The following is a 24,242-nucleotide window of genomic DNA, read 5'->3' as shown; positions in this document are numbered from 1 at the left end:
TGTAGCACAGACACTGAGATCAACAATTGATAAATGGGACCTCCTGAAACTGAGAAGCTTCTGTAAGGCAAAGGACACAGTCAGCAAGACAAAACGGCAGCCCACAGACTGGGAAAAGATATTCACCAACCCCACATCTGACAGAGGGCTGATCTCCAAAATATACAAAGAACTCAAGAAGCTAGTCTCCAAAACACCAAACAATCCAATTAAAAAGTGGGGTACAGAACTAAATAGACAATTCTCAATAGAGGAATCTAAAATGGCTGAAAGACACATAAGAAAGTGTTCAACATCCTTAGCCATCAGGGAAATGCAAATCAAAACAACTCTGAGATACCATCTTACTCCTGTCAGAATGGCCAAAATCAAAAACACCAATGACAGTTTATGCTGGAGAGAATATGGAGAAAGGGGAACACTTTTCCACTGCTGGTGGGAGTGCCAACTTGTACAGCCACTTTGGAAATCAGTATGGCAACTCCTCAAGAAAATGGGAATGAGTCTACCACAAGATCCAGCAATTCCACTCCTAGGCATATACCCATAAGGATCACATTCATACAACAAGGACATCTGTTCAACGATGTTCATAGCAGCACTATTTGTAATAGCCAGAAACTGGAAGCAGCCTAGATGCCCCTCAGCCGAAGAATGGGTAGAGAAAATGTGGTACATTTACACAATAGAGTACTACTCAGCAGAATAAAACAATGGAATCTTGAAATTTGTAGAAAATTTGGATGGAACTGGAAGAAACCATTCTGAGCCAGGTAACCCAATCCCAAAAAGACAAATATGATATTTACTCACTCATATGTGGATTTTAGACATAGAGTAAAGGATTACCGGCCTACAATCCATGCTGCCAGAGAAGCTGTTAAACAAGGAGGACCCTAAGAGAGACATATATGGTCCCCTGGAGAAGGGGAAAGGGTCAAGATCCCCTGTGGAAATTGAGAGCATGGGAAGAGGGGGGAGGGAGCTACAAGAATGAGAAGGGAAGAAGAGGAAGGATGCAGAGGTCCTGAGGGAGCAGAAAGGTTGAGTCAGGTGAAGAATAGAAGAAAGGGTATGAGAAAGGTAGGGTTTTAGTTTGGGGGGTGGTAGGGGAGGACGGGAGGGAGAAGGGAACTGGGATTGTCATGTAAAACAATCTTGTTTCTAATTCAAATAAAAAAATTGATTAAAAAAAAAGGAAATTGATCTTAGAAGAAAATGTCTGCAAATGTACTTCACATCTCAGATGAAGAAAGAGCCAGCCTCTGGATGGACTTAATAATGGTGACCATGGTTAATATCGGACCAGCTGTTCTGGGCAGAGTTAACTAAAAGCCACAAGAATGCCAGCCTTTGAAAAGCAGTGTAAGGTAGGTGTTCTCAGCCTCACCAACAGGAAGAAACACTAACCATTTAAAATGAGTCATTTTTACACATTAAGAGTCCATTACCTCCTGGGGCAAAGTCCTGAATCCCACAATACACAAGGAAAGCAATTCCACCCATAAATGTGAAGAGTGAGTCTTAATTATGCCCCTGGCTTTCCAGGTCTTTTGGTTGACTTGACAAATCTCAGAGAGAAGCTATGGATGGTGGACTGTTCCATACTGTGCAGTTGTTAAGAACTGGCAGCCAAAAATAAGGCTTGTTAGCTACTAAAATTAGTTAAGAACTGGACCCAGAATGTTGCAGTACAATGATGCACATTATTAAAACATACAGTAAGAAGCTTAGTATTGTCCTCTCATATGTGTCATAATACCCAGGCTACAGAAAAATCAAGCTGGGAGCTACAGAATGCTTGCATGCCACGGCCTCTCAAAATACAAATTAAGAAAATAGGTGTGGTTTGAGTTTTTTTTTTTTTTTTTTTTTTTTTATACAGAGGAGCTGAGACATGGGAAAGAAGTGTGCACATGGTTAGCATGCAAAGAGAGACACTTTGTGTTTTAATTTTCTTCTTATAAATTGCTTATATCCTTTAGGTTGTCAAACATTGCACTGGATACCCAGTCACCTCTTTTTATTTTATTTTTTTGTTTAGTTTGTTGTTTTGTTTTGTCTTTGAGACAGTCTTACTACGTAGCCCTGGTAGTTCTGCAACTCACTGTGTAGACCAGGCTAGCCTTGAGATCTGCTTGCCTCTGCCTCCCAAGTGATGGGATGGAGTAAAGGCACAAACCACCACCCCCTGGTCACAGTTACCTCTTATCTTCTGGGATCATCGCCGATTTGGGACAACCAAATTCTAATATGGCTTAACTTGCATCGTCTTTCTGCTAGGTGTGGTCAAGGAGATCTGGCAGTTTATCCCCAAATATCTGAACCCATCTTCAGTTTGCTATTATCTGACAGTTCTGTCCCTTAAAGCCAATATACTGCCTCTGGACTCCCTCTATTTCAAATGCACTTATCTTATTTAAATGGAGGATAAATATTTCCCTTGTCTTTCCAAATCCAACTACTTAAAAGTCTGCCTGTGGGTATGTATGCTGCTTCTCAAAAATGTCTCTTAAAATTCACAACACAAAGCCAGGCGTTGGTGGGGCACGCCTTTAATCCCAGCACTCGGGAGGCAGAGGCAGGCGGATCTCTGAGTTCGAGACCAGCCTGGGCTACAAGAGCGAGTGCCAGGACAGCCTCCAAAGCCACAGAGAAACCCTGCCTCGAAAAACCAAAAACCGAAAAAAACAAACAAACAAACAAAAAAATTCACAACACAAAGATTCAAGAGGTGGCTCCGTGGTTAAGAACACTGACTGCTCTTGCAGAGGACCTGAGTTTGGCTCCCAGCAACCACATGGAGGCTCATAACCACCACTGACTCCAGTTCCTGGGGGATCCTCCACTGTCTTCTGGCCTCTGAGAGCAACAGGCACGTACAAGGTGCACACACATACATGCAGCTAAAATCCACATACGCATTAAAACACTCTTGCAAGACACTGGTGTGTACCTTTTAATGTTTATGACTGGCTTATTAGTAAACTTTTTCCCTGAAATTCCACATTTCAAAGAGGTTGAAAATACACTAAGAACTTCAAAAGCCACCTTCAAAGTCAGCCAACACCTACACATTCATGTCCTAATATCACTATTAAAAATAAAACTCATGGGATCGATGTTTACATTACTAATGAAGAGATATTACCCCATTGATGTACAAAGATAAAAGACACGTGACCCTGAGTTGTTCAACATTTGGTGCAGAATGGTCATGAACTGAGTTGCAGTGGTGAATTAATCTCTATTCAGCTCTTATAATTAATGAGTTTGAACCTCAGAAGGCATAACACATGCAGAATGGCCTTTAACCTCAAGTGGGTTTTATCAAGTCTTAATGGCAGAATACATCCCAAATTTTAATCAGCGTCTACTTGAAATATGATCCAATGCCAAATAGTCTACTTAATTCATGCTTTTCAGGGAACTATTAAATAAAGAATGGCTGAGTACAATGAGTTACATGATGACAGTAATTACCATACTAGAATAACATCAATAACTCAGGAATCCTTACTCCACATTTAGGCTGTTGTTATTAATGACCATAAAGAAGGCTTTCAAATATGACCAGTATCAGAAAAACTGGATGGAACGTATCTTGGATCAGTCATCTAACAAATGTCAGAGCCAGGATTTGGATCCAGTGTTTGGCCCCAAAACTAATGTTCACTGACACCAATAACATACATGCCTGGAATTTCCTCAGTACACCCCCCTCCATGAATGCCGCTGAATAACCAGTGAGGGTATGTCCTGTTACCAGTTTCTGTTGGTTATTCAACAAGCGAGGAGGGCCTCCCTAACAAGCCAGAAAACTCATATGAGTGGGCACACACCCTCTAGAGGAGGAAGGGTTCCCTGTTCAGTTTTATTCAAAACATGCAATGCAAAATGAGGTTTCACATTGATTTTAACAACAGGATAGTTCTCGAAACATAGGTTGATTCTAGAATGTACATCCAAAGACAAGGATTCTCAACTCCACGCACTGGAGACACTTGGAAAGTTTTAAAAACAGGAGAATTCCACGTCCTCCCCTAGATATTCTGTTTGATGGGTGTGCAGTGGGGTTCTAAGCATCAAACAATGGCAGAAATCCCATGACAATTGTAAACCACAGCCATTGAAGACTTCTGCCTTAAAAAGCAGATGTGTGCTTGAGTGAGTGTGTGTGTTTGTGTGTGTGTGCGTGTGTGTGTTTACTCAAACACCTACGATCAGCTGTTTTTCCTTGCAAACATACCTGATGAAGTGTGAAGTTCAAAGACAAACAGATTAGTGGCAAAGCAAACAACCCACGGAGGGCTCCATTACCTGCGTAGTATCTTCCATCAGCCCACGAATCTTCTCCACAACGTCATTGCGTCGGTGTTGGCGCAGGGCACTGATTAGCTGGGCGAGGCTGGCCTCAGGGCCACGGATGGTCCAGTGCTGCAGGGCTGCATACGCCCGTTCATGGTCGGCCGTGTATCCATTGGAGAAAGCAGCCACCTCCCTCTCACTGGCGTTGCAAAGAAACTGATATATGTCCTTCCACTGGCTTCCCACCTGGGCTGCTACAAGCTTCAGGATGTCAATACCTATGCCAGGGACAAAATAAAATAAAAGTAAACACGAGCAGGTCTCAGACCGAAGCTTTCCTGTTATGCTGTGTCAGATGGATGAATCCCTCTTCTGTAAGTACCTGGCATACACAGCCCACCATGGGGACAGTTAGACACCATCATAAACTTTACTCTGTGAAGGAGAGACATGGATCAGTGGTACAGCACTTGCCTAGCATGCAGGAGGTGCTGTATTAGATTCCTGGCAACACACACACACACACACAGAGAATAAACAAACAAATTACAAGCCCTTTAACAACAGGTTAGCTTCCTGAAAGCACACCAGAAGAAGGGCTCATCTTAGAGGGACAACAAATCCTCCTCCAAGAGCTGCTTTTGAAAGCCAAACCAATCATGACAAACTAATGATTCCTTTGTTAGTACTAAATACAACTGCAATAAAAGAAATCAGCCCCACACACAGACACATGTGATGACTTTGTGAAATTCAGAAAAACAGAAACTGCAAATGAAGTATTTAGTGGACTTTACATGGCTAAAGGACATGCAAATTCCAGGACCAGTGTCTTTTATGTCAACTGACCACATACCCCACCATTCCAGCCCAATGGAGCCACTGTGTAAGCTCTAACTAGGAGGCTGAGATTTGGTCCTGCAGTGAAAAGCCCAGATTGCTCTTGCAGAGGAGCAAGAGCTCTGTTCTTCCGAGCTCCGGAACCCATGTAGGGTGGCTCATGACCACCTGTAACTCCAGCTCCAGGGGAATCTTACACCTTTTTCTATCCACCGAGAGCAGTGCGTCCATGTGCACATACACACACACACACACACACACACACACACAGAGAGAGAGAGAGAGAGAGAGAGAGAGAGAGAGAGAGAGAGAGAGAGAGAGAATAAATAAAATAACTTTTCTAAAGGAACATCTAACTTAGTGGGCCATGACTGTAACCCCTGAACTAGGCAGCTAGAGGCAGAAGGACCAGTTTGAAGACAGCCTAGGATACCTGTCTCAAAAAGAAGAAACAGGAAAAAAAAAAAAAAAAGACCATCTATATCTTCTCAAATGATTCTATGAGCAATTTTCTGCTCCGTTATTGTCTTCTATGTTGACTTGTACAGTTACAATTCAGACAATGGCCTAAATGACAGCATTATACTAATAGCAGCTATTATCTTCCAGGTTTTATGTTATGGCATTTAGCTAATGCAAGATCTTCAGAAGACATTAACATTTCAACTGCACACTTAGAAGAAGAGGAAAAAAAAGTCAGGAAGATGGACTACTACCACCCCAACATTGGAAAGGCAGGTGGTTGGGACTTGAACCCACTTACCAGGTTGGACACAACAAATCCCACAGAAGCAACCACCATTAAATGTGTAATGCATGCTGCCTTCTGAGACAGAGAAAATGTTTTTGAGCAAATAATCAAGGCTGCTTATTTAATAAGATATCTGTACTGTGCCCCATGGTTTAATATATACTAGTCCCTTCATCCAAAGGAAATGACCCAGGACTCCCCAGAGACCCATAAACACACAGATAGTGCCCAACTTTGTAATCTGATGCCTTTCCCATCTTAACTGGCACTTATCACACACAGTGGTCTATTCCTTCCAGTTTGAGGTACAAGACAAAAATAGCATGTATTTCTTTTTTCTTCACAATCAAATATAGGATCCATTTTTACTGTGTCAATAGACCACATGCCCACCTATTTCAGGCCAAGACAATCATTCCTTAAGAACATCTAACTTAACAAAATGTGACTGAGCACGCCTGCAATCCTAGCACTCGGGAGGCAGAGGTCGGGGGCGGGGGTGGGGGCGGTGAGATGGAAAATCCTTGGTGTAAGATTTTTCTTTTTGTTATGTAGAGACTGTCTACCTTTTCACTTAAAGGAAATGCTTCCTGGCTTCCTTTTTACTTATTTGACTGCTGGTCTTGTTACTCCCACACTCCAAGACCCCCGCTAAGTGAGATAGCTGTCTTAACGTTTAACCAAGACAGACAGCCACTATGTGACTAGCGAGCAGGTAGGCATGTACAGTGTGAGTGCACTGGGTAGAGGGACTATGACTTCTGGGCAGAGTGAACTGAATGCTAGGAGACTGTCTCAACAGAATGCAACTGTGGGTAAGCGGAGGATTATTCTATGGTCATTATTCTGTCAGTCACTTGTCAACTCTGTGAACATGTGTGCTGGTCCCTAAACCTGATGAATCTAGAGTGAAATCACCTGGTAGAACCATCTGTCAGGCAAGAATGTTTGGTGTCTCTGGCATCTTCTCTCTACAATTGCAAGTTGGTTTTGCTTGGATTTCTACACCATGTTTTATGTCAATAGGAGTGTGAGTGATCCCCCTACACCAAAACTGTTAATGGTAGTGCTGTCTTAAAAGTGGCTCTTAATTACGTGTTTCTTTTTAAATGAGGTCAAGTTTCCAAGTGAAGTACAGGGAAGAAGAGAATAAAAAGCTTTTTAAAAATCCAGTTTTTGATGAAAATATTATGAAACGAGCTAGCAAATTCTGGCTAAGAACAATAATAACTGCACAAACCTCTTTGAAAGTGAAGGACTTGGTAGTTCCTCATTGTAAGTTCTTACCCAGCCACTCAGTTTTATAGAAATAGATGTGTTAGGAGACTGTGTATCCATATAGGCCAGGTCAAACCCTGAAAACTGTTTTTAAAGCCTAAGTTTCTAATAGAAGAAAACTTAGAAGTTTCTACATTTTCTCATCCACTAAATACAAAAATGCTACATAAAAAAAAAAAAAAACTCAAAAAAAAAAACCAAAAAAAAATCTCCAAAAATACAAGACCTAGTGGTGGTGCATGCCTTTAATCCTAGCCCTTGGAAGCAGAGGCAGGTGTATCTCTGAGTTGAAGGCCAGCCTGGTCTACAGAAAGACTTCCAAGACTGCCAGGGCTACACAAAGAAACCCTTTCTCAAAACAAACAAACAAACAACAACAAACAAACAAAATAAAACATCAGCAACAACAACAATAATGGACTGCTACAAATTGAGACGCTGCCGTCCTGGTCGTGGCGAGCCTCGGGCAGTTGCTTTTCCATTTTCCTGGCAATATTTAGCCAGATGCACAGCTTTTGATCTCAAGCAAACAAGTCCCCTCCAAAAAGAAAGAAAAAAAAGAAAAAACCCAAAGCCTATTTAAAGCCTCTGCAGGTAACTTGAAGAAACATGCCAGCTCTTTGTGGTTAATGTGGTAGGTTCTTCCAAACACCAGAGGCTTGTTAGTCCCTGAATCTTAATTTAGGTCAATTTGACTAAGGCCTACAGTGTCTTATATGAAAACACGGTGCTTTTGCTTATAAGTAGGACCATTGCTTCCATCCTCTTGATGCCCGTGACAGTGTGGCTTTGGGCAAACCACTAACTGTCAAGTCCATTTCCTCAACTTACAATGGAGAGGTTCATTGTCATCCCTGGAAATGAGCTGATCAACACTTCCTCTGGAGTTAATTTATTTTAAAGATTACCCACATGACTTTAAATGTCCCTTCTATCCTGAACATGGAAACTTGAGGCTCAATGCATTTCACATCGATATCTATAGTAATTTATATACTAATAGAGACTATAGTAATTTATGTATTTTATACAGACTGGTCCCGCATCCTGTTTTTTGGTGGTTTTTTTTTTTGAGGGGGGGGTTTGTCACAAAAATAAAGTGAAAGGAGATGGGGGGTGGAAAAAACCAAGAAAAGAAAACCATGGAAAAATGGGTACATTGAGATTTTCCTTAATTCAAATGAACTTCAAACTAAATTGAAACCCTCCAAGTAGAGCTTCATCGTGCCCTCTTCCCTGGTAAGATGTCTCCATTGTGAAACATGGAGTGAACGGTACACACTGACCTGTGCCAACATGTTCTTTGCCACACACACACACACCCCATTCTGGAGTCCATAACTCAAAGACAGAGGAGACAGTAGCCTTCCAACACACAGTCACAAAAACCAGGGGGGGAAACAGGCAGAACTAGTCCCTGGTCCCTCACCAAATCACCACTAAGGAAAAGAAAGGGACTACTTCACAGGTGTCTAAGGAGCAGCCGCTTTGTCACCTGCTTCTCAAGCCACACTCTCTGAAACCTGAAAGCACAGAAGCTTATTAGCAAGGGAGTGGATCGATAGCAAGGAAACACAAAGCTGTCAGATCTGGAACATGCTTTCCCTTAACTTAAAAATAAAAAGTGTTGGGAGCCAGGCTTGATGGCCTGCCTGTAATTCCCGCTCTTAGGAGGTAGAAAGGGGATCCGTGGAGGCAGCAGACAGCCAGCATAGTCGAATAAGAGTTCTGGGTTCCACTGTGAGACACTGCCTCAGTGAGTAAGGTGGAGGACGATGCAGGAAGACTGCCCACATCAATCAGCCTTGGCCTCCAGAAGCATACACAGACAAGTGAACACACACAGACACAGACAAGTGAACACACACAGACACAGACAAGTGAACACACACAGACACAGACAAGTGAACACACACAGACACAGACAAGTGAACACACACAGACACAGACACAGACACAGACAAGTGAACACACACAGACACAGACACAGACACAGACACAGACACAGACAAGTGAACACACACGTGCACACACAAGCACATCCCATGCACAGACACATGCAGAGAAAAACGCATTAGGTAAAGAGAAGCAATACAACGACAGAGAAAAGCATTAGATGATAAACCAAATTCAGAAAGATGAGAAAAGTACTTAGAAGGCCTTCAAAGACAGTTACCCAGATTCCTATTTCCTTAGAACTTTATACTTATTATTCCTTTCAAAATGTATTCATAGCATATAAACATCAAACACTCACTCTTTATATAGATGAATTCTATATCTGTGAGTTTGAACAGCTGCAGATCAAAAATTAATAAATAAATGCGGCCCAACTCAATGTGGGCAGTAGTACTGGGTGCTATAAGAAAGCAGGCTGAAGAAGCCACGGGGAGCAAGCCAGTGAGCAGCATTTCTCTGCTGCTTGGCTTGAGCGCCTGCCTCCAGGTTTCTGCCCTGCTTGAGCCCTGTCCTGATTTTTCTCGCTGATGGAGCATGGCCTGAGTGTCATAAGCTGAATAAATCCTCTCCTCCCCAAGTTCCTTTTTGTCATGGTATTTTATGACAGCAATAGAAAAATCTGAAACAATACCGAAAGACCACTACAAGCTTTAGAAACACATTGAAAGCATTTCATACTATTAACGAGTAACCTCGTGGAGAGAGGTTGGGACCACTACAAGGTCACTCAACCAATGAGGATCATCTTTGTTGCCATTAATTGGGAGTGTGACACAATAAAGGAATGTGATCAGTCCCTATAACTCGGTTCATCATTGAGCGTGGCCATGTGGTGTTGATATGAACACACTCCAGGCTGGCTGTGGCATGGATGCTTTTTCCTGGGAAGCAGAAAAAGTAGTATGGAAAGCCTGAGATCAAGCCAGGCGTGGTGGGGATCCACCTGGGGATCAGTGGCAGGTGGATCTCTGTGAGTTCGAAGTCAGCCTGCCCTACATAGAGAGACCCTGCCTCAAAACAAAAAAAATAAATAAATAAAAATAAAGCCTAGGCTCTTTAAGGTTAGGAGAGTGTGTGTGTACAAAGAGAGATACAAGGGTGAAGCCTGGGGCTCTCAACTATGTGGAGATCAGAGGGAGGAATGAGGGACCTACCAAGGAGACCAGAAAGAAACAGCCAGCAATACAGAAGAGCAGAGAGTCTGTAGTCAAGGATAGGGGGCACAAGTGTCAAAAGCTGCTATAGGCAGCTGAGTGCTGGCAGGCTGAGAACTGAATTGAGCTCCAGGGCTATGTGGTTCGATTGCACCCATCAAACGTGTGGCTGCCCTGTTCATCACTGAGTATCCGAATACATATGAAAACCAGTGCCTTTCCAGGCCTTACTCCATGGCATCATTTATGGGTTTGCTCTCCCTCTTACTGGTATATAAAAGACTGGTATGTCTCACAATTAGTGGCAGCTCAGATTGGATCAAGTACACCAGCAATTACATCATGAGGTGTTAACTTACATGAATTTGAACCTACATCTACACCAATCCGATTTAATCCACAAACCAAATAAATCAAGTTCTATGCATTGGCTCCAGTACTAAGAACCAGTGATTTATGAGGAATTCCAGAAAGCCTTCTCCTCTGTAAAATGTGTTTGTATCATACCTGACCAGGCTGACTTAAATGCACACATTAGGGATGTCTTCTTCTACTTGTATTTGGATACTCAGTAGGGAAAAATGCTAATTTGTTTTTCACTGCCTCAAACAGCTCATGTTGGAAGACTGTTGGGTAAACTCTTGAAAATACAATATATTGTAATAGTAAATCCTTTCCCCTAAGGTCTAGAGAAGCTCAATGGTATAGCTACAGGAGGCCTTGCTCATTCCAGCAGTTCTGTGTGTTTCAAAGTCCTCTGATGGTCTGGGGAGACAGCCAGGTTAGTAAAGTACTTGTATTGCCAATGAGGAGGATTTTTTTATCCCCAGAATGCATGAGGGGTATGGGGGACAATCCAGGTGTGGTGGCAAATAGTGCTCTTGTGATCCCAGCACTGGGGGGGTGGAGAGATGCAGATGTCTGGGGCTCATAGGCCAGCTAGCATAGCCTACTGACCAGCTCCAGGCTGATGGGGAGAGACCCAGTCTCAAAAAGCAAAGTGGGAGCCATGCGTGGTTGCTTTAATCCTAGCACTCAGGAGGCAGAGGCAGGCAAATCTCTGTGAGTTCAAGGCTAGCCTGGTCTGCAGAGCGAGTTCCAAGACAGCCAGGGCTGTACACAGAGGAAATCCTGTCTCAAAAAATAGAGGGGAGGTGCAAAAGCAGGTGATGCTCCACATTCATATGAACACACTGTGGAGTCCCCATGTGTTCATACACACACATAAACACATACACACATATATGACAAACACACACAGACACACACACACACAAACACACACACACACACATATATGTATATATATATACATATATATATAACAACACACATATAACACACAGACTCACACACACATACATATATACACATATGCACATATATAGCAAAACACACGCACAAATATACACACATAACACACACCACACACAGATATACACACACATATACACATACATATGTACATATATAGCAAATATACACTATATATAACAAACCCCCACACACATATATATATACATCCACACATATAACAAACATACACACACATATATACATACGCACAGATATACACATATACACACATATATAACACACACATATATATACACATTCACATACATACATACATATATACATACACACATATATAGCAACACACACATATATAACAAACACATACAGACTCACACACACATACATATATACACATATATAGCAAAACACACACACACAGGAATAATGTCTAATATCCTAACAGGTAAAATGAACAGAAGAAGCTGAGGTTACCAAGGTTATAGCTCGAAGATAGAATGCTTGCCTAGCATGAGCAAGCCCTGGGTTCTAGCGCCAGAACAGCAATTTTTAAAAAAGAGAGGAGAAGGGATGAGGGTCAGAAAGGGGAAGGAACCTGAGTGTTTGAAACAGGATGGTGCTGTCTGCAGGGAAACGGCATTCCCAGGAGCAAATGTGGCTCAGGCGGTGAGGTTGGAGTCTGGACTGGAGACCAGCCCAACCATTCCCACCCTGCATAATGACTACAGTGGTGGCAGTTTGGGGCTGGAGTGGCAGGACACGGCAGCCTCTTAGATGGAATAATCTGCTCCCCTCAGTGAGGCCTCCTGGTGTTTACACTCCAAGTCTACTTCCAATAGGAAATCTGGGCTGACAGACAGGATGACCGTCTGGGATTTTGGGTCAAGGAGTCTCAGGGAAGAAGGGTGTGGTGTGCTCATGGCTGCTGCTGTCTGGGGATGATGGAGCATCAAGCCACACAGGAAGAGAGCTAGATCGGCAGGATGATGTTACCACTGACACCACAAACAGCTCTGGAGACCTGTCAACCACTATCTGTCCATTTTCTTTTTCTTTTTAAAGTTTTCCACTCCAACCAGTTCATGGAAAATCGGGAGGTTGGAGCAAACTCTAAGAGAAAAGGCTCACTGCTAATGATAAACCACAGGTGTTTTGCTTCCCAACAGCTGGGTTTTGCTAAGAGAAATACGGTCGCCTTGACTGAGCATGTTCTAAAATATCAACGATGGGGCATTGTGGAGCGCAGCTCATGGATAGAACACTCACCAGCTAGCATGGGCAAGACCCTTTAACCCCCAGCACCAAGAATAATAATAACACTCACTCAGCTAGCATGGGCAAGACCCTTTAACCCCCAGCACCAAGAATAATAATGACAATAATAATCACCCCCACAACTTAGAAATGTCTAAAGTTGAATAATAGGTGGGAAATTTAGTGACACTGAGTCTTCAAATTAAGACCTGGCATTGCCACTTTCTAGCTATGTGGCTTTCAAGGAGGGTTGGCTCCTTGAAAGTGGTAGAGCACTGTGTCTTGGGTTAGAAAAAGTAGCTAGAGACAGCTGGGGGTGTATAATTGTGTGTCCCAGGAAGGAGAACCTTGACCTCAAGGCTAGCCTTGGGCTATACAGTGAGTTTAAGGCCATCCTGGGACTAGGTAGAGCAAATAAAGCAAGCAATGAAACTGTAATGGTAGCAGAAACCCTATGAGGTGGTAAAGCTTTACCACAAACTTGTCAGGGTTTGGAAGCCCCTGGGTGTGTCTCTGTGGTGTCTCCAGAGACGTTTAGCTGAGGAGAGAGACTCACCTTGCAGCCGAATGCATCATCCCAGGCTGAATTAAGACAGAAAGACGGAAATGGGCGTGATCTTTTTTTCTGTTCTGGCTGTATATGGAATCATGACCTCACACTCACACTCCTGCCCCCACGGCCTCCCTCCCTGTATCCTTCTTGCTACGAGCCAAATTCAACCTCTTCCCTCACATCGCTTCTGCCAGACATCTATCTAGTCACAGCAACAAGAAAGGTAGCTAACAGACCCTTTTATAAGCTTTAGGAAGTCTATTTTAGTGGCCAGGGAGAGAGCTTCTAGGTAAATGTGTCTATCATCAAGCCTGATAAACTAATTTGACCCCTGAGAACCAGGTGGCAGGAGGAGAGAAATGACCTCCACACATGCATGAGGCATGCCTACACACACACACACACACACACACACACACACACACACACACACACTAAAAAGAAGTCTATTTTAGTAGACAAAGTCTGTTAAGTCTGCACCCTGAAATCTCCTTTGGATCACTATTAGCAAACATTTCATACCCCACTTCGAAAGAAAAACTGAAACAGAGAAGCACTAACTCAGTTTCCAATCCCTAAGACTTGATAGTCTCTTCACCTATGAGCACTGCACTGTAGGTTTTTTAAGTCAGATGATGACATGTTGCCTTAAAGTGCTCATGAGTTCTGGGCTCATTATTTTCCTGGTCTACCCAGGACACACCTGTCACCTCACTACTAAAACCTCTGAGAAATACTTCCATGTGAAACACAAGGACAGTTCCGTGCCTCATAAATCAATTCCACAATTGGATTAAATCTACTGCTCCCCCTAGGAGGTAAGCGTCTACAAGGTGTGCTTCCTTCACAGCCCTCGCCATGGGCCAGTTCCGAAAGGAGAACCACACTTTCGGACCAAAGGAAACTTTTAAGCCTTCCAATGAAGCTGGGATAAAACCATTTGCCTTTCCACACCAGGTAAGATGGAGTGCTGTGATGTTTCCTCTTGCTTAGACAGTGAGCTTGGGGAAGGGATAGAATGGAAGAAATAACAAATGTTATCTCCAAAATTTCAAGACTGAAACTATATAACTCAGTTCAGCAGCAGTGTCTAAACCTTTTAAAAATGAACACTGTGTAAAGTAAGTTCCCCCTTCTTAGGCAGCCACTGTGGCCCTAAGCCAACTTTACATACTGCTTGGAGCATATGCAAATAGGAGGGTTGGCCACAAAGCCAACTTTGAGTTTCAACTGTATGAAAGGAATTTGGTTGTAAATTGGGGCCCTTTGTTTTCTGGGACAGGATCTCACTCTGTAGCCAGGGCTAGCAGGGATGGAACTTACTATATAGTCAAAACTGGCTTCAAACTCACAGTGATTCTCCTGCCTCAGCTTCTAGGAGCTAGGATTACAGGTGTGAGCCAACATATTCCCTGTTCCTGTTTCAATCTTTGTATCATCAAGGACATTTATTTGTTTGTTTGTTCATTTGTTTTTTGAAAGGGGATTCTCTGTGTAGCTTTGGCTGTCCTGGAACTCACTTAATAGACCAGGCTGGCCTTGAACTCAGAGATTTGTCTGCCTCTGCCTCCTGAGTGCTGGGATTAAAGGTGTGCGCCACTACTGCCCAGCTAAGGGCAGGATTTTAAGAATTTATGGTTATTAGAACCCAAGACCTTCATGACACAGATGAGCAAAATCAAGTGTCACAACATGCTTCCTTTTGCTTTTCCACGGGAGCCAAGCTACAGCTGTCCCTTCACACCTCCTCCAAGAGCAGGAACCCATGTCTGCAGCTGTGCCTAGAGGGTCCCTTCTCCCATCACCCTAGGGAGAGTTCCTCTCACTACAAGGACACGAAATCAGAACAAAGGGCTTTGTCTCCAGCCTCTAGAAGAATTAGAATGAGAAGAGCCAGGTAGAACCCTGACTTTCTTTTCTAGTTCCTTTTATAATGGGCAATTAAGACTTTATGGCATTTTATAGCCAAAGTTCCTTGGGTAAATATTGTTTTCTCAGTAGTCATTTCTCTTGCTATACATGACTCATTAAATTTGACCCGTAAGAATTTCTAATTAGATTAAAAATATTGGGTCTCTGTCCTGACCTCAGCTCTCCATGAATGTCTTTAGGCAGCTCACGGCATTGTCCTGGAGCTAGGGTGGTGAGGGGCATCAGAGAGCCAAGCTAGCTAGTAGATCTATCAATATTACTAATGACCTCACTCAGCCCACAAGAGGAAGCCCGTGAGAGAGGAGCCACACCCACAGCACAGATGAAAAACTAAAGCAAGGCTCAGGAGCATATCACAGAGTTTAGTTCACGGTGAAGCTGACTCATGGCCTCATCTGTCGCTACATCATGCTGCTTCCTGGGACTAAGAGTTTCCTACTCCACCTTTACAAGTCCTGAATGGGTCTTTACATGTATGTGTGTGCATGTGCATACATGTGTTTGAGTCTCTGTGTAGATACACATGTGTGCACATGCATTTGTACCCAGAGGAGAATCTTGGGTGCCAGGGTCTGGAGTAGCCAGGCCAGGTGAGCCTCAGGGACCTTCGGTCTCTTCCTCATCAGTACTGGGATTGCAAAGACATAACATCCTCCCTCATATCTTTGCATGGTTTCTCGGAATCAAACTCAGGTCTTCAATCTTGCAAGGGGCAAGCACTGTTCCAACTAAGCCACCCCTTCAGCACCTTGGATGTGTCTTTTAACATAAATATTGTGACTGTGACTCCCCACAACTGCCCATTCCCCACTGTAGGGTCATAGAAAGTCAGACAGTTAGGAAAAATTGTTGTGATGGTACCGTTGTGGTGGTCTGACTTCCAACTGTCTGTCCACATCCCAACCCTCCTTCTCCATAGAAGGCAGGAGTAGAAGCCGTGTAGCACACTCATTACCAGCTGGAGTCCAAGGGCATGTGCCTGAGTGCCAGTCCCAGCCTGCTACCAGCTGGGGATGAACTCAGGGTACTGCATCTTCCTACGCCTCTGTTCCTGACAGGCAAAATGAGTACAGTCTTCACACCATAAGGTTTTTCTGAGAATTCAACGGGAACCTGCCGATAAATTCCACAGCACAGAGTAAGCATTTGGTACAAATGAACTATGATTTTTCTTCCTCCTCCCAAAGCAGCATCAATAATAAAGTGTTTTTCTCAACTGGGCCGGGGAGATGGTTCAGTGGGTGAATCATGTACATGCATGAAGACCTGAGTTGGAATTCTTGGAAGCCAGATGCAGCGGTGAAACATCTGTAATCCCAGTGCTCCTATGGAAACAGGGGAGGCAGAGATGGGAGAATTGCGGGAAGCTTGCAGATCAGCTGGGCGGGAGTATGCAGCAAGGAACTAGAGGTCCTGTGTCCAAACAAGATGGAAGATGAGGACTGATACTAGAGGTTGTCCTCAGACCTCCACACACACATGTGTACATACAAGGTGGGGGAGGAAGAGCAAAAGGAAGGGAGGAAGGGAGGGAGGGATGGAGGGAGAGAGGCAACCTTATAGATTTGCCCTAGACAAGAGAATTTTCAAGAAAAACTGTGAGAAGCAGTCCTATGATGCTCCATTGTCTGTGTTGGGGTGAAAGAAAGGGGGAATTGAAAAGGACTGCCTTTGCTCATCAAGATGAAGGTGGGAATGTTTCGTGGATAAGAGTTCAACAATTTGAACTTGGTCCCCTGGGACCCAGATCTCCTCATTCATCTCACAGCTCTGGGTCTCTGTCTCCCACAGCCTGGAATCATCCGGCTGAGGTGTTCAGCAAAAGAAGAGACACACCAGCTCCCTCCTCAGACCTTTGCCATGCTCATAGGGGCAACCTGTGGAGGAACAGCAGGTCGAAGGGCACTCCTAGTCTGGGACAGCCCATCTGTCTATTTCCCTCACCCTCATCTACTTGATGGACACTACTGAAGACCAAAGTGGACTTCTTTCCTGCCCAGACTCTGCCTCCAGGACCCTCAAAGTCTTACTCTGTCGTCTTACTCAAGAACTGTGAGTAATTATCAAACCACACTATTGCTTGTACAGTGGGCAAAACCATGTGGTCCTTTAACTAGAAAGGCAATGCCCACAATATGAAGCAAACTATCCCAGAAGTTAGGGGACCTGGGCCTTAACTCTCCCCTGACTGTGTAGCATGACCCCTCCAGCAAATCGTTTCCCTGTGCTCAGCTCCACCATATGTAAAATGTGAAAATTAAACTCCAGTTCTCCCTCGCCATCCTACCTCCCCCCCCTTTTCTCTCCTGTCCCTCTCCCCCCACTCCCGCTGTGAGCTTATCACGGTCCAATTTCCATGTTTTCCAAAATCAGAACAAAAACCCTCTTCATGTTACCAAGGCCCTGTAAACCCTAGTCTACAAAGACAATGCCTCGGTCTTAATGTGCAGACACACATAATTAAATGGAAACATCACATGAAAATGGTGTAATAATCAATTTTTTTTTAATTCCAATGTTTTCTTTACCTTCAGATTCCTTCAGTGTAAGCTGGCTACGAATCCATCCCACACTTCCCCTCTCATCTGACACTTCCCCCTTCGCATGCGAACAGGCTAGCACAATGCACCTGCGTGTGCCTGCTGCCTGCATTACCCAAACAAGCAATTCAGCTGCAGCAATCTGGCTATCCAGGTGCCCCTTAGGAAAACAGTTCATCATACAGTTAACAATAATTCCCAGATGAGAGGGAGTACAGCAAGAAGCAGAGCAAAGAGGGGGCAGGGTGTAACTAAGACAGAGAACAATCTCCCTCTAGCCCGATATCTCTTGCTTCATTCGTCCCTGAAGAAATCTATGGTTGTCATGACTAAAGATGTCCCTGACCAACATGAGCTTTGCCAGCGTCCCAGGAGAGTCACCTTCTTCAAGGCAAGGAACTTAACTCACAGGCAAAACCAGGCTTTGCTGTTACCTTTTTCTAACTGAAATCACTCATTTCTGGGACTTGAATTTTCTACCTTTATACAAATGGTAGTATTTCTACCCCAAGGGACCACTTTGGACTAGTCTACAGAACTTAAACTCATAGTTGCGATGAATTGCAGACACTAACATGTGGTAAACATGCAATTTAAGAATCCTTTTAGGCCCTCTCTCTCTTCTGCAGCCGAGCAAGATGCCCAAGGGAAAGAAGGCCAAGGGGAAGAAGGTGACCCCGGCCCCCGCCGTCGTGAAGAAACAGGAGGCCAAGAAGGTGGTGAACCCTTTGTTTCAGAAGAGGCCTAAGAACTTCGGCATTGGGCAGGACATCCAGCCCAAACAAGACCTTACACGCTTCGTCAAATGGCCCTGATACATTCGGCTGCAGCGGCAAAGGGCCATCCTCTATAAGCGGCTTAAAGTTCCTCCTGCCATTAACCAGTTCACCCAAGCCCTGGACCGGCAAACAGGTGCCCAGCTGCTCAAGCTTGCCCACAAGTACAGGCCAGAGACAAAGCAGGAGAAGAAGCAAAGACTGTTGGCCCGTGCTGAGAAGAAGGCTGCTGGCAAAGGGGATGTCCCAACTAAGAGGCCACCTGTTCTTCGAGCAGGAGTCAACACAGTCACCACCTTGGGGGAGAACAAGAAGGCTCAGCTGGTGGTAATAGCCCACGATGTAGACCCCATTGAGCTGGTAGTCTTCCTGCCTGCCCTGTCTGTGTCGGAAGATGGGGGTCCCCTACTGCATCATCAAGGGAAAAGCCAGGCTGGGACGACTGGTCCACAGGAAAACATGTACCACCGTTGCCTTCACACAGGTTAACTTGGAAGACAAGGGTGCTCTGGCTAAGCTGGTGGAAGCTATTAGGACCAATTACAACGACAGATATGATGAGATCCGACGCCACTGGGGAGGCAATGTCCTGGCTCCTAAATCTGTGGCTCGAATTGCCAAGCTGGAAAAGGCAAAGGCTAAAGAACTCGCTACTAAACTGGGTTAAATGTACACTCACCGCTAAGTTTTCTGTACATAAATACAAACTTATCTTCCAAAAAAAAAAAATCCTTTTAGGTCACAGTTAGAGTATATAAAACTTAAGGAGGCCACAGGCTAGCCTAACCTTATTTGTGAATCCTGAGCAGGAATGGAGGGGTTTAGATGTGTCCACCCCAAGTCCTGTTCTTTATAGATAGACAGGAGCTGCTGACCTCTTCTCAGCTGGCATGAGTGATGAGCAAGACTCCAGAACCAGCAAAACTGTTCTTGGGAGTGGTAGGTGGGGTTCCGCCATGACACCAAGGTCCTTCTAAGCATTAATGTTCAGAGATAAACAAGAGCCTTGGGCTGGGCTTCCCCATTCCATTGCCATCACTGTGCATGTTGGAGTACTAGAATTTCCGGTGGCACACTTGAAAAGATTGGCTCCAAACATCAGTTCTGGAATAGCTATCGACTCTCAACACCAAAAGATCTCCTACACCTTACAAAAGCAGAGTCAAGGTACATTCTCTCAGTCCTGCCCAGCCATGTCTCCAGTCACAAGTAGAGCCATTTCCTACCCACCCTCCTGACACTCTGTTGTCAGCTGCAGGGTAGCCCTTGGTGTCGCAGTGAATGTAGGCTCCTTTTTCCCCCATTCCAACATACAATGATTTATTATTAAAAAATACATCTTATCTACCTTTCACCGGCAACCTCCCATGTGCCCTGGTATTCATTAACCTGAATACCTGTGGACTGAATGTCCTTTTGAAAATTATCATTATTATTAATTAAATTTATTCACTCACTTTCCATCCCAACTAGAGTTTCCCCTCCCCCCTCTCTTCCCATTCCTTCTTCCCCCTTCCCCCTGTAGGACCCTTCTTCAGCGTAAAGCTGGGATTAAGCCTGGCTTCCTCTCTCTGACTAGCCACACACTGCTTCCACACTACAACATATTGCAGGACCCACAGGGTTGGCATTTCTCCTGTCAGATGTCGGGGTGACAGGAAGTATACCCAGGAAGGTAAAACTACGTTGTCACCTTGATCCTCTTCGACCTTGAAGCCTGTGATGGGCTTAGGGCTCCTGGTTTTACTGAAAAAAGCTGATCACCAGAGAGAATGCATGCCTGGCCAAGATCAGCCACAGCCTGTTTGCAGTAGTCAGGCTGATCTACACCAACTGTCCTGGCTACATGTCATTTCTGCAGCCTGTGGCTGATATGCACAACTGCAAAATGAGAAATGAGTCCATGCCACCACTCAGCCTCTCCTATTTTTTAAGGAACTACATCGCGATGGCTTTTTCCTGTATGCACATCCTGCACTCTCTTTTCCTCCCAGCTCACAAATACCTCTACAAATACTGATTCTGGTCAATCAGTCCTTCCTATTTCCCCTTCAGGTATGTAGAGTGGAGTCCACTTTCCAAATCTCTATGTATCTGTCCACTGTTTTTCTTAGACGAACTCCCCTCTCGAAGTCAAGGTCAGAGCCCGTCCGTCCTGCCCTCCTCCGAGGCTGTGCTTTGACTACGCAACAAGCTGCAGCAGGTTCGGGTGGGTGCACCCATGAGGCAGGCCCACACATAAGACGACAGTCTCTGGTTAAAAGCCAGGAGATAGTAGGAAGAAATGGAGGGATTTTGGAACCAGTGACAAGGATGGCTGTTACACATTATAAACATTCTAGCTATGCTGCTTTGTGTTGCATCCCTTTGGCAGAATAAGAACTAAGTGCCCCTCAAGGTAAAATCCAACAGTTAAACTCAAGGAGGGCTCTAAGCAGAATGGGATTGCTTATCTAAGTGGCTCAAATTAGCAGAAGGTGAAAGAAAAAGCCGCCAAGAATGACAAACCCATGGTAGAGTTCACTTGCTGGTAACTATGGCCCACATGCCAACTGGTCGTTCAAATAGTTTCGTTATGTTAGAATATAACCACCTCCGAGAAGTTACACACTGTTTGTGGGCTATTTTCAACCTACAAAACAAGAGTTGAATGGTCCCAACACAAACTGGACCATTACTTACTGTAGTCATGGAAACCTCCTGTAGTGCTAAAAAATAATCTGCCCAAGCATCTGCAGTTGGTACAACCAGCCCACCTTAAGAGGCCTCTGGTTAGGGGCTGGAGAGATGGCTCAGAGGACCCGAGTTTGGTTCCCAGCACCCACACTGGATGGTTCACAAATGCCTGCAACTCCAGGATCCAAAGCCTTCTTCTGGGATAATGTGTATATGCCTGCATGAATGTACACACGCCCCCACACAGATAATTCAAAATAAACAAATCTTGAAAACAAAATCTGTGTTTAATTCTCTAACACAATGTCATTGTAAGCCAACAGGGACAAACTCAATGGTTCAATGGCTTTGAATTCAAACCATATCACTTTACAGTCCTGAGAGAGTAAGTTTCTGGATGTTCTAGGCCACTGCTATCTAACAGAATATTCTAGGTGACAAAAATGTCCTGTCTTTCCCAGTGTGGTCAGGCAAGTTCTAGTTATGTGTGCCTACTGGGCACCTGGGGTGTGACTGGTGCAACTGAGAAGCTGAATTTTGCTTTTTTAGTTAGTTTCCTTAGTTTAAATAACTCATGACTTGTAGCTACCACAGTGACCAGTTCAGGCATATACTTCTTGAGCCCAGAGGCATGGGCCAAGTGTAGGGGATACACGATAAAACCTAGTGTCTCTCCTCTAAGGATTTACAGGCTATGGGAAGCGATGAAGCATGATAGTAAAAGTGGCCGATGGAGAGAAGTAGAAATTCAGAAATAGTATCATAGAGTGGATTACTATATAGATGACTTTAGATGTAGTGAAATCAGCTTGCATACAAAAAATCCTGGGTTCAGCCCCCAGCACTATGAATCAGATTGTGCATGCCTGTGATTCCAGCAATCCCAGGGCTCAGGAAGTGGAGGCAGGAACAGCTTAAGGGCATCCTCTGCTACACAGCAAGTTTACAGCCACCCTGGGCTACATGAAACCCTTTCCAAAAATACAAATTAAAGGAAACCAAGTACAAAGAAGGAAATCTCTCCCTTCTTGGCTACTGACGCAGAATAGTCCACAGGTAAGAGAGCCCCAGAGCCCTCAGAATGCTTGCTGCTGTCCCCTCAAGGGAATGCTGTCTCCATGGGTCTTGTTTGTTACACTGATACACAGGAGGAGTCGCTGTCAAATGCACATTAGCTACCTGAAGCAGAGACTGAACAACTGGGCAGTCAGGACTAACTGAGCACACTTTAAACTCGGAGATCCAGTTCCCCTTTGTTGATCCTTTTTCTACTTCTCATTTGTCTTCACAGCCTAAAGCCTAAGAGCAAAAGGAAACACGATCCAGCAGTCACAGATGTGTTCTGTTCCTCTCTTTCCCCCACTTCGTCGCCAGTACTTTAGGGACATTCTCTAACCCCATTTCCAGACATCCCCTTAAAGTCCCTAGAAAAGCAGGCTGCCTTGTCTCCAACTTCAGGAGCTTTTGCAAATGCAAGGAGTGGGGAAGAAAGATATGGGGGAGGGAAATAAGAGAAGGGAAAGAAACGGTTAGAAAGAACCATGAGAGCACACAGTTGGTTCCTATTCTCAGGCACCCCACTGTCAACGGGAGTGGACCAAGGCTTTGTACCCTCTGCAGACATAAGGAAGAGAGACGGTGACCTCTTCTTTTTTTTTTCTGAAATCTTTCCTTACTTTCTCAGTGCAGCTAGTTATTAGGAGACTAAACTTTACTATGTTTATCTTTTGGTTTGTGTGTCTGTGCTTGCGTTGAAAAAAAATAGATCAAATGAAAAAATACCACTTTCTGTGTAGCCCACATTTATCTCCCTTTATTTATTTACTTATTTGCTGGTTTGTTTGGACTAGCTGTGTAGCCAGGCTAACCTACAACTCACTTTGCTGGCATAGAACTGACAGCAATAACCCTACTTCAGCCCTCACAAAAGCTGGGGTTACAAGTATGAGCCTCTATACCTGGCTTTGCACTGATTGTTCTTATGTTTATTTGTTTCAATTATATGTATGGGGTTTGTGCATGTGCTCACAGAGAATAGAGATGTTAGAGCCTTTGGAGTGGGAGCTTTATATAGGCTGCCAGAAGCCAATCTGAAGAACACTGCAAACTTTTACCCGCTGAAAGCCCTCTCCAGCCCCTTCATTTCCATTGTAAATCAGATGGAACTTTTGTAACTCCCACCCACACTGACCCCACTATCTTGGGGTTACAATACAAAAAGAAATCTATTCCCACAAAGTGACAAAAGGATGATAATTAGAGCCCAAACAATAGACTCACATCATCATGACAACTTAAGCTAATAATAAAATTTCAAATAGGTTTCATAGATAAAAATTCCAGAGGGACTAACTTACAATCCCTAATGCTAAAGTGGATAGAGACACTGCAAGAAGCCACAGTCCCTTACAACCTAGCAACCATTAAGCTCTTCTGACTTCAGAAAGGGAGGAAGCTAGAATGTCAGCGCACCCAGCCTCAGAAGGTGCAGTTCGGGGCCCAACTCTATGACAACAGGACTGCAATGCAGGGAACGTCAACTGTAGGAACTATTTATCAAAGACACACAGGGAGGCATAAGAGGTCTTTATGGCGAGAAGACATAGAGCCAAAGGCCTAGCTTCAGAGTGCTGAGGTCCGACAAGACAAGCAAGAGTCCATGTCATTGAGACACAACGCAACCATGGTAACCATGAGCAGCAACAATAGATATCCGCTCAAGATTGAGCCCTTCAGGGTTGCATCATGGACATAAGAAGCGACATGAGCCCCACTCCCTTCCTGCAGCCCTTTCTGAAGACCTGGCCACTAATGGATGCTGTGGGAGGGGGTACCATTTTCTTTGATGGGAAAGCAAGTAGGAGGCTAGTTAGATAGACGAAAGCATTCAGAGAAAGGAAGACT

The 24,242-nt window shown here is 44.3% G+C and overlaps 1 protein-coding gene and 1 pseudogene across 2 annotated transcripts in view; one reads left to right on the top strand and one right to left on the bottom strand.

Annotated features, from left to right (window-relative positions):
* Nucleotides 1–24,242, bottom strand: part of Tnfrsf21 (TNF receptor superfamily member 21) — a 74,699-nt gene that overhangs the window by 23,842 nt on the left and 26,615 nt on the right. For both annotated transcript variants that reach the window (XM_027387469.2, XM_027387468.1), the window contains one exon: nucleotides 4,321–4,586. In XM_027387469.2, the coding sequence (XP_027243270.1) occupies nucleotides 4,321–4,586 (266 nt within the window). The remainder of the gene's footprint in view (nucleotides 1–4,320; nucleotides 4,587–24,242) is intronic.
* On the top strand, nucleotides 18,491–19,357 carry LOC107979029 (annotated as a pseudogene).

Source organism: Cricetulus griseus (genome assembly GCF_003668045.3).
Source record: "Cricetulus griseus strain 17A/GY chromosome 1 unlocalized genomic scaffold, alternate assembly CriGri-PICRH-1.0 chr1_1, whole genome shotgun sequence".
Lineage (NCBI taxonomy): Eukaryota > Metazoa > Chordata > Mammalia > Rodentia > Cricetidae > Cricetulus > Cricetulus griseus.
Note: the sequence above shows the minus strand (reverse complement) of the source record. Positions and strands in the feature narration are given on the sequence as shown.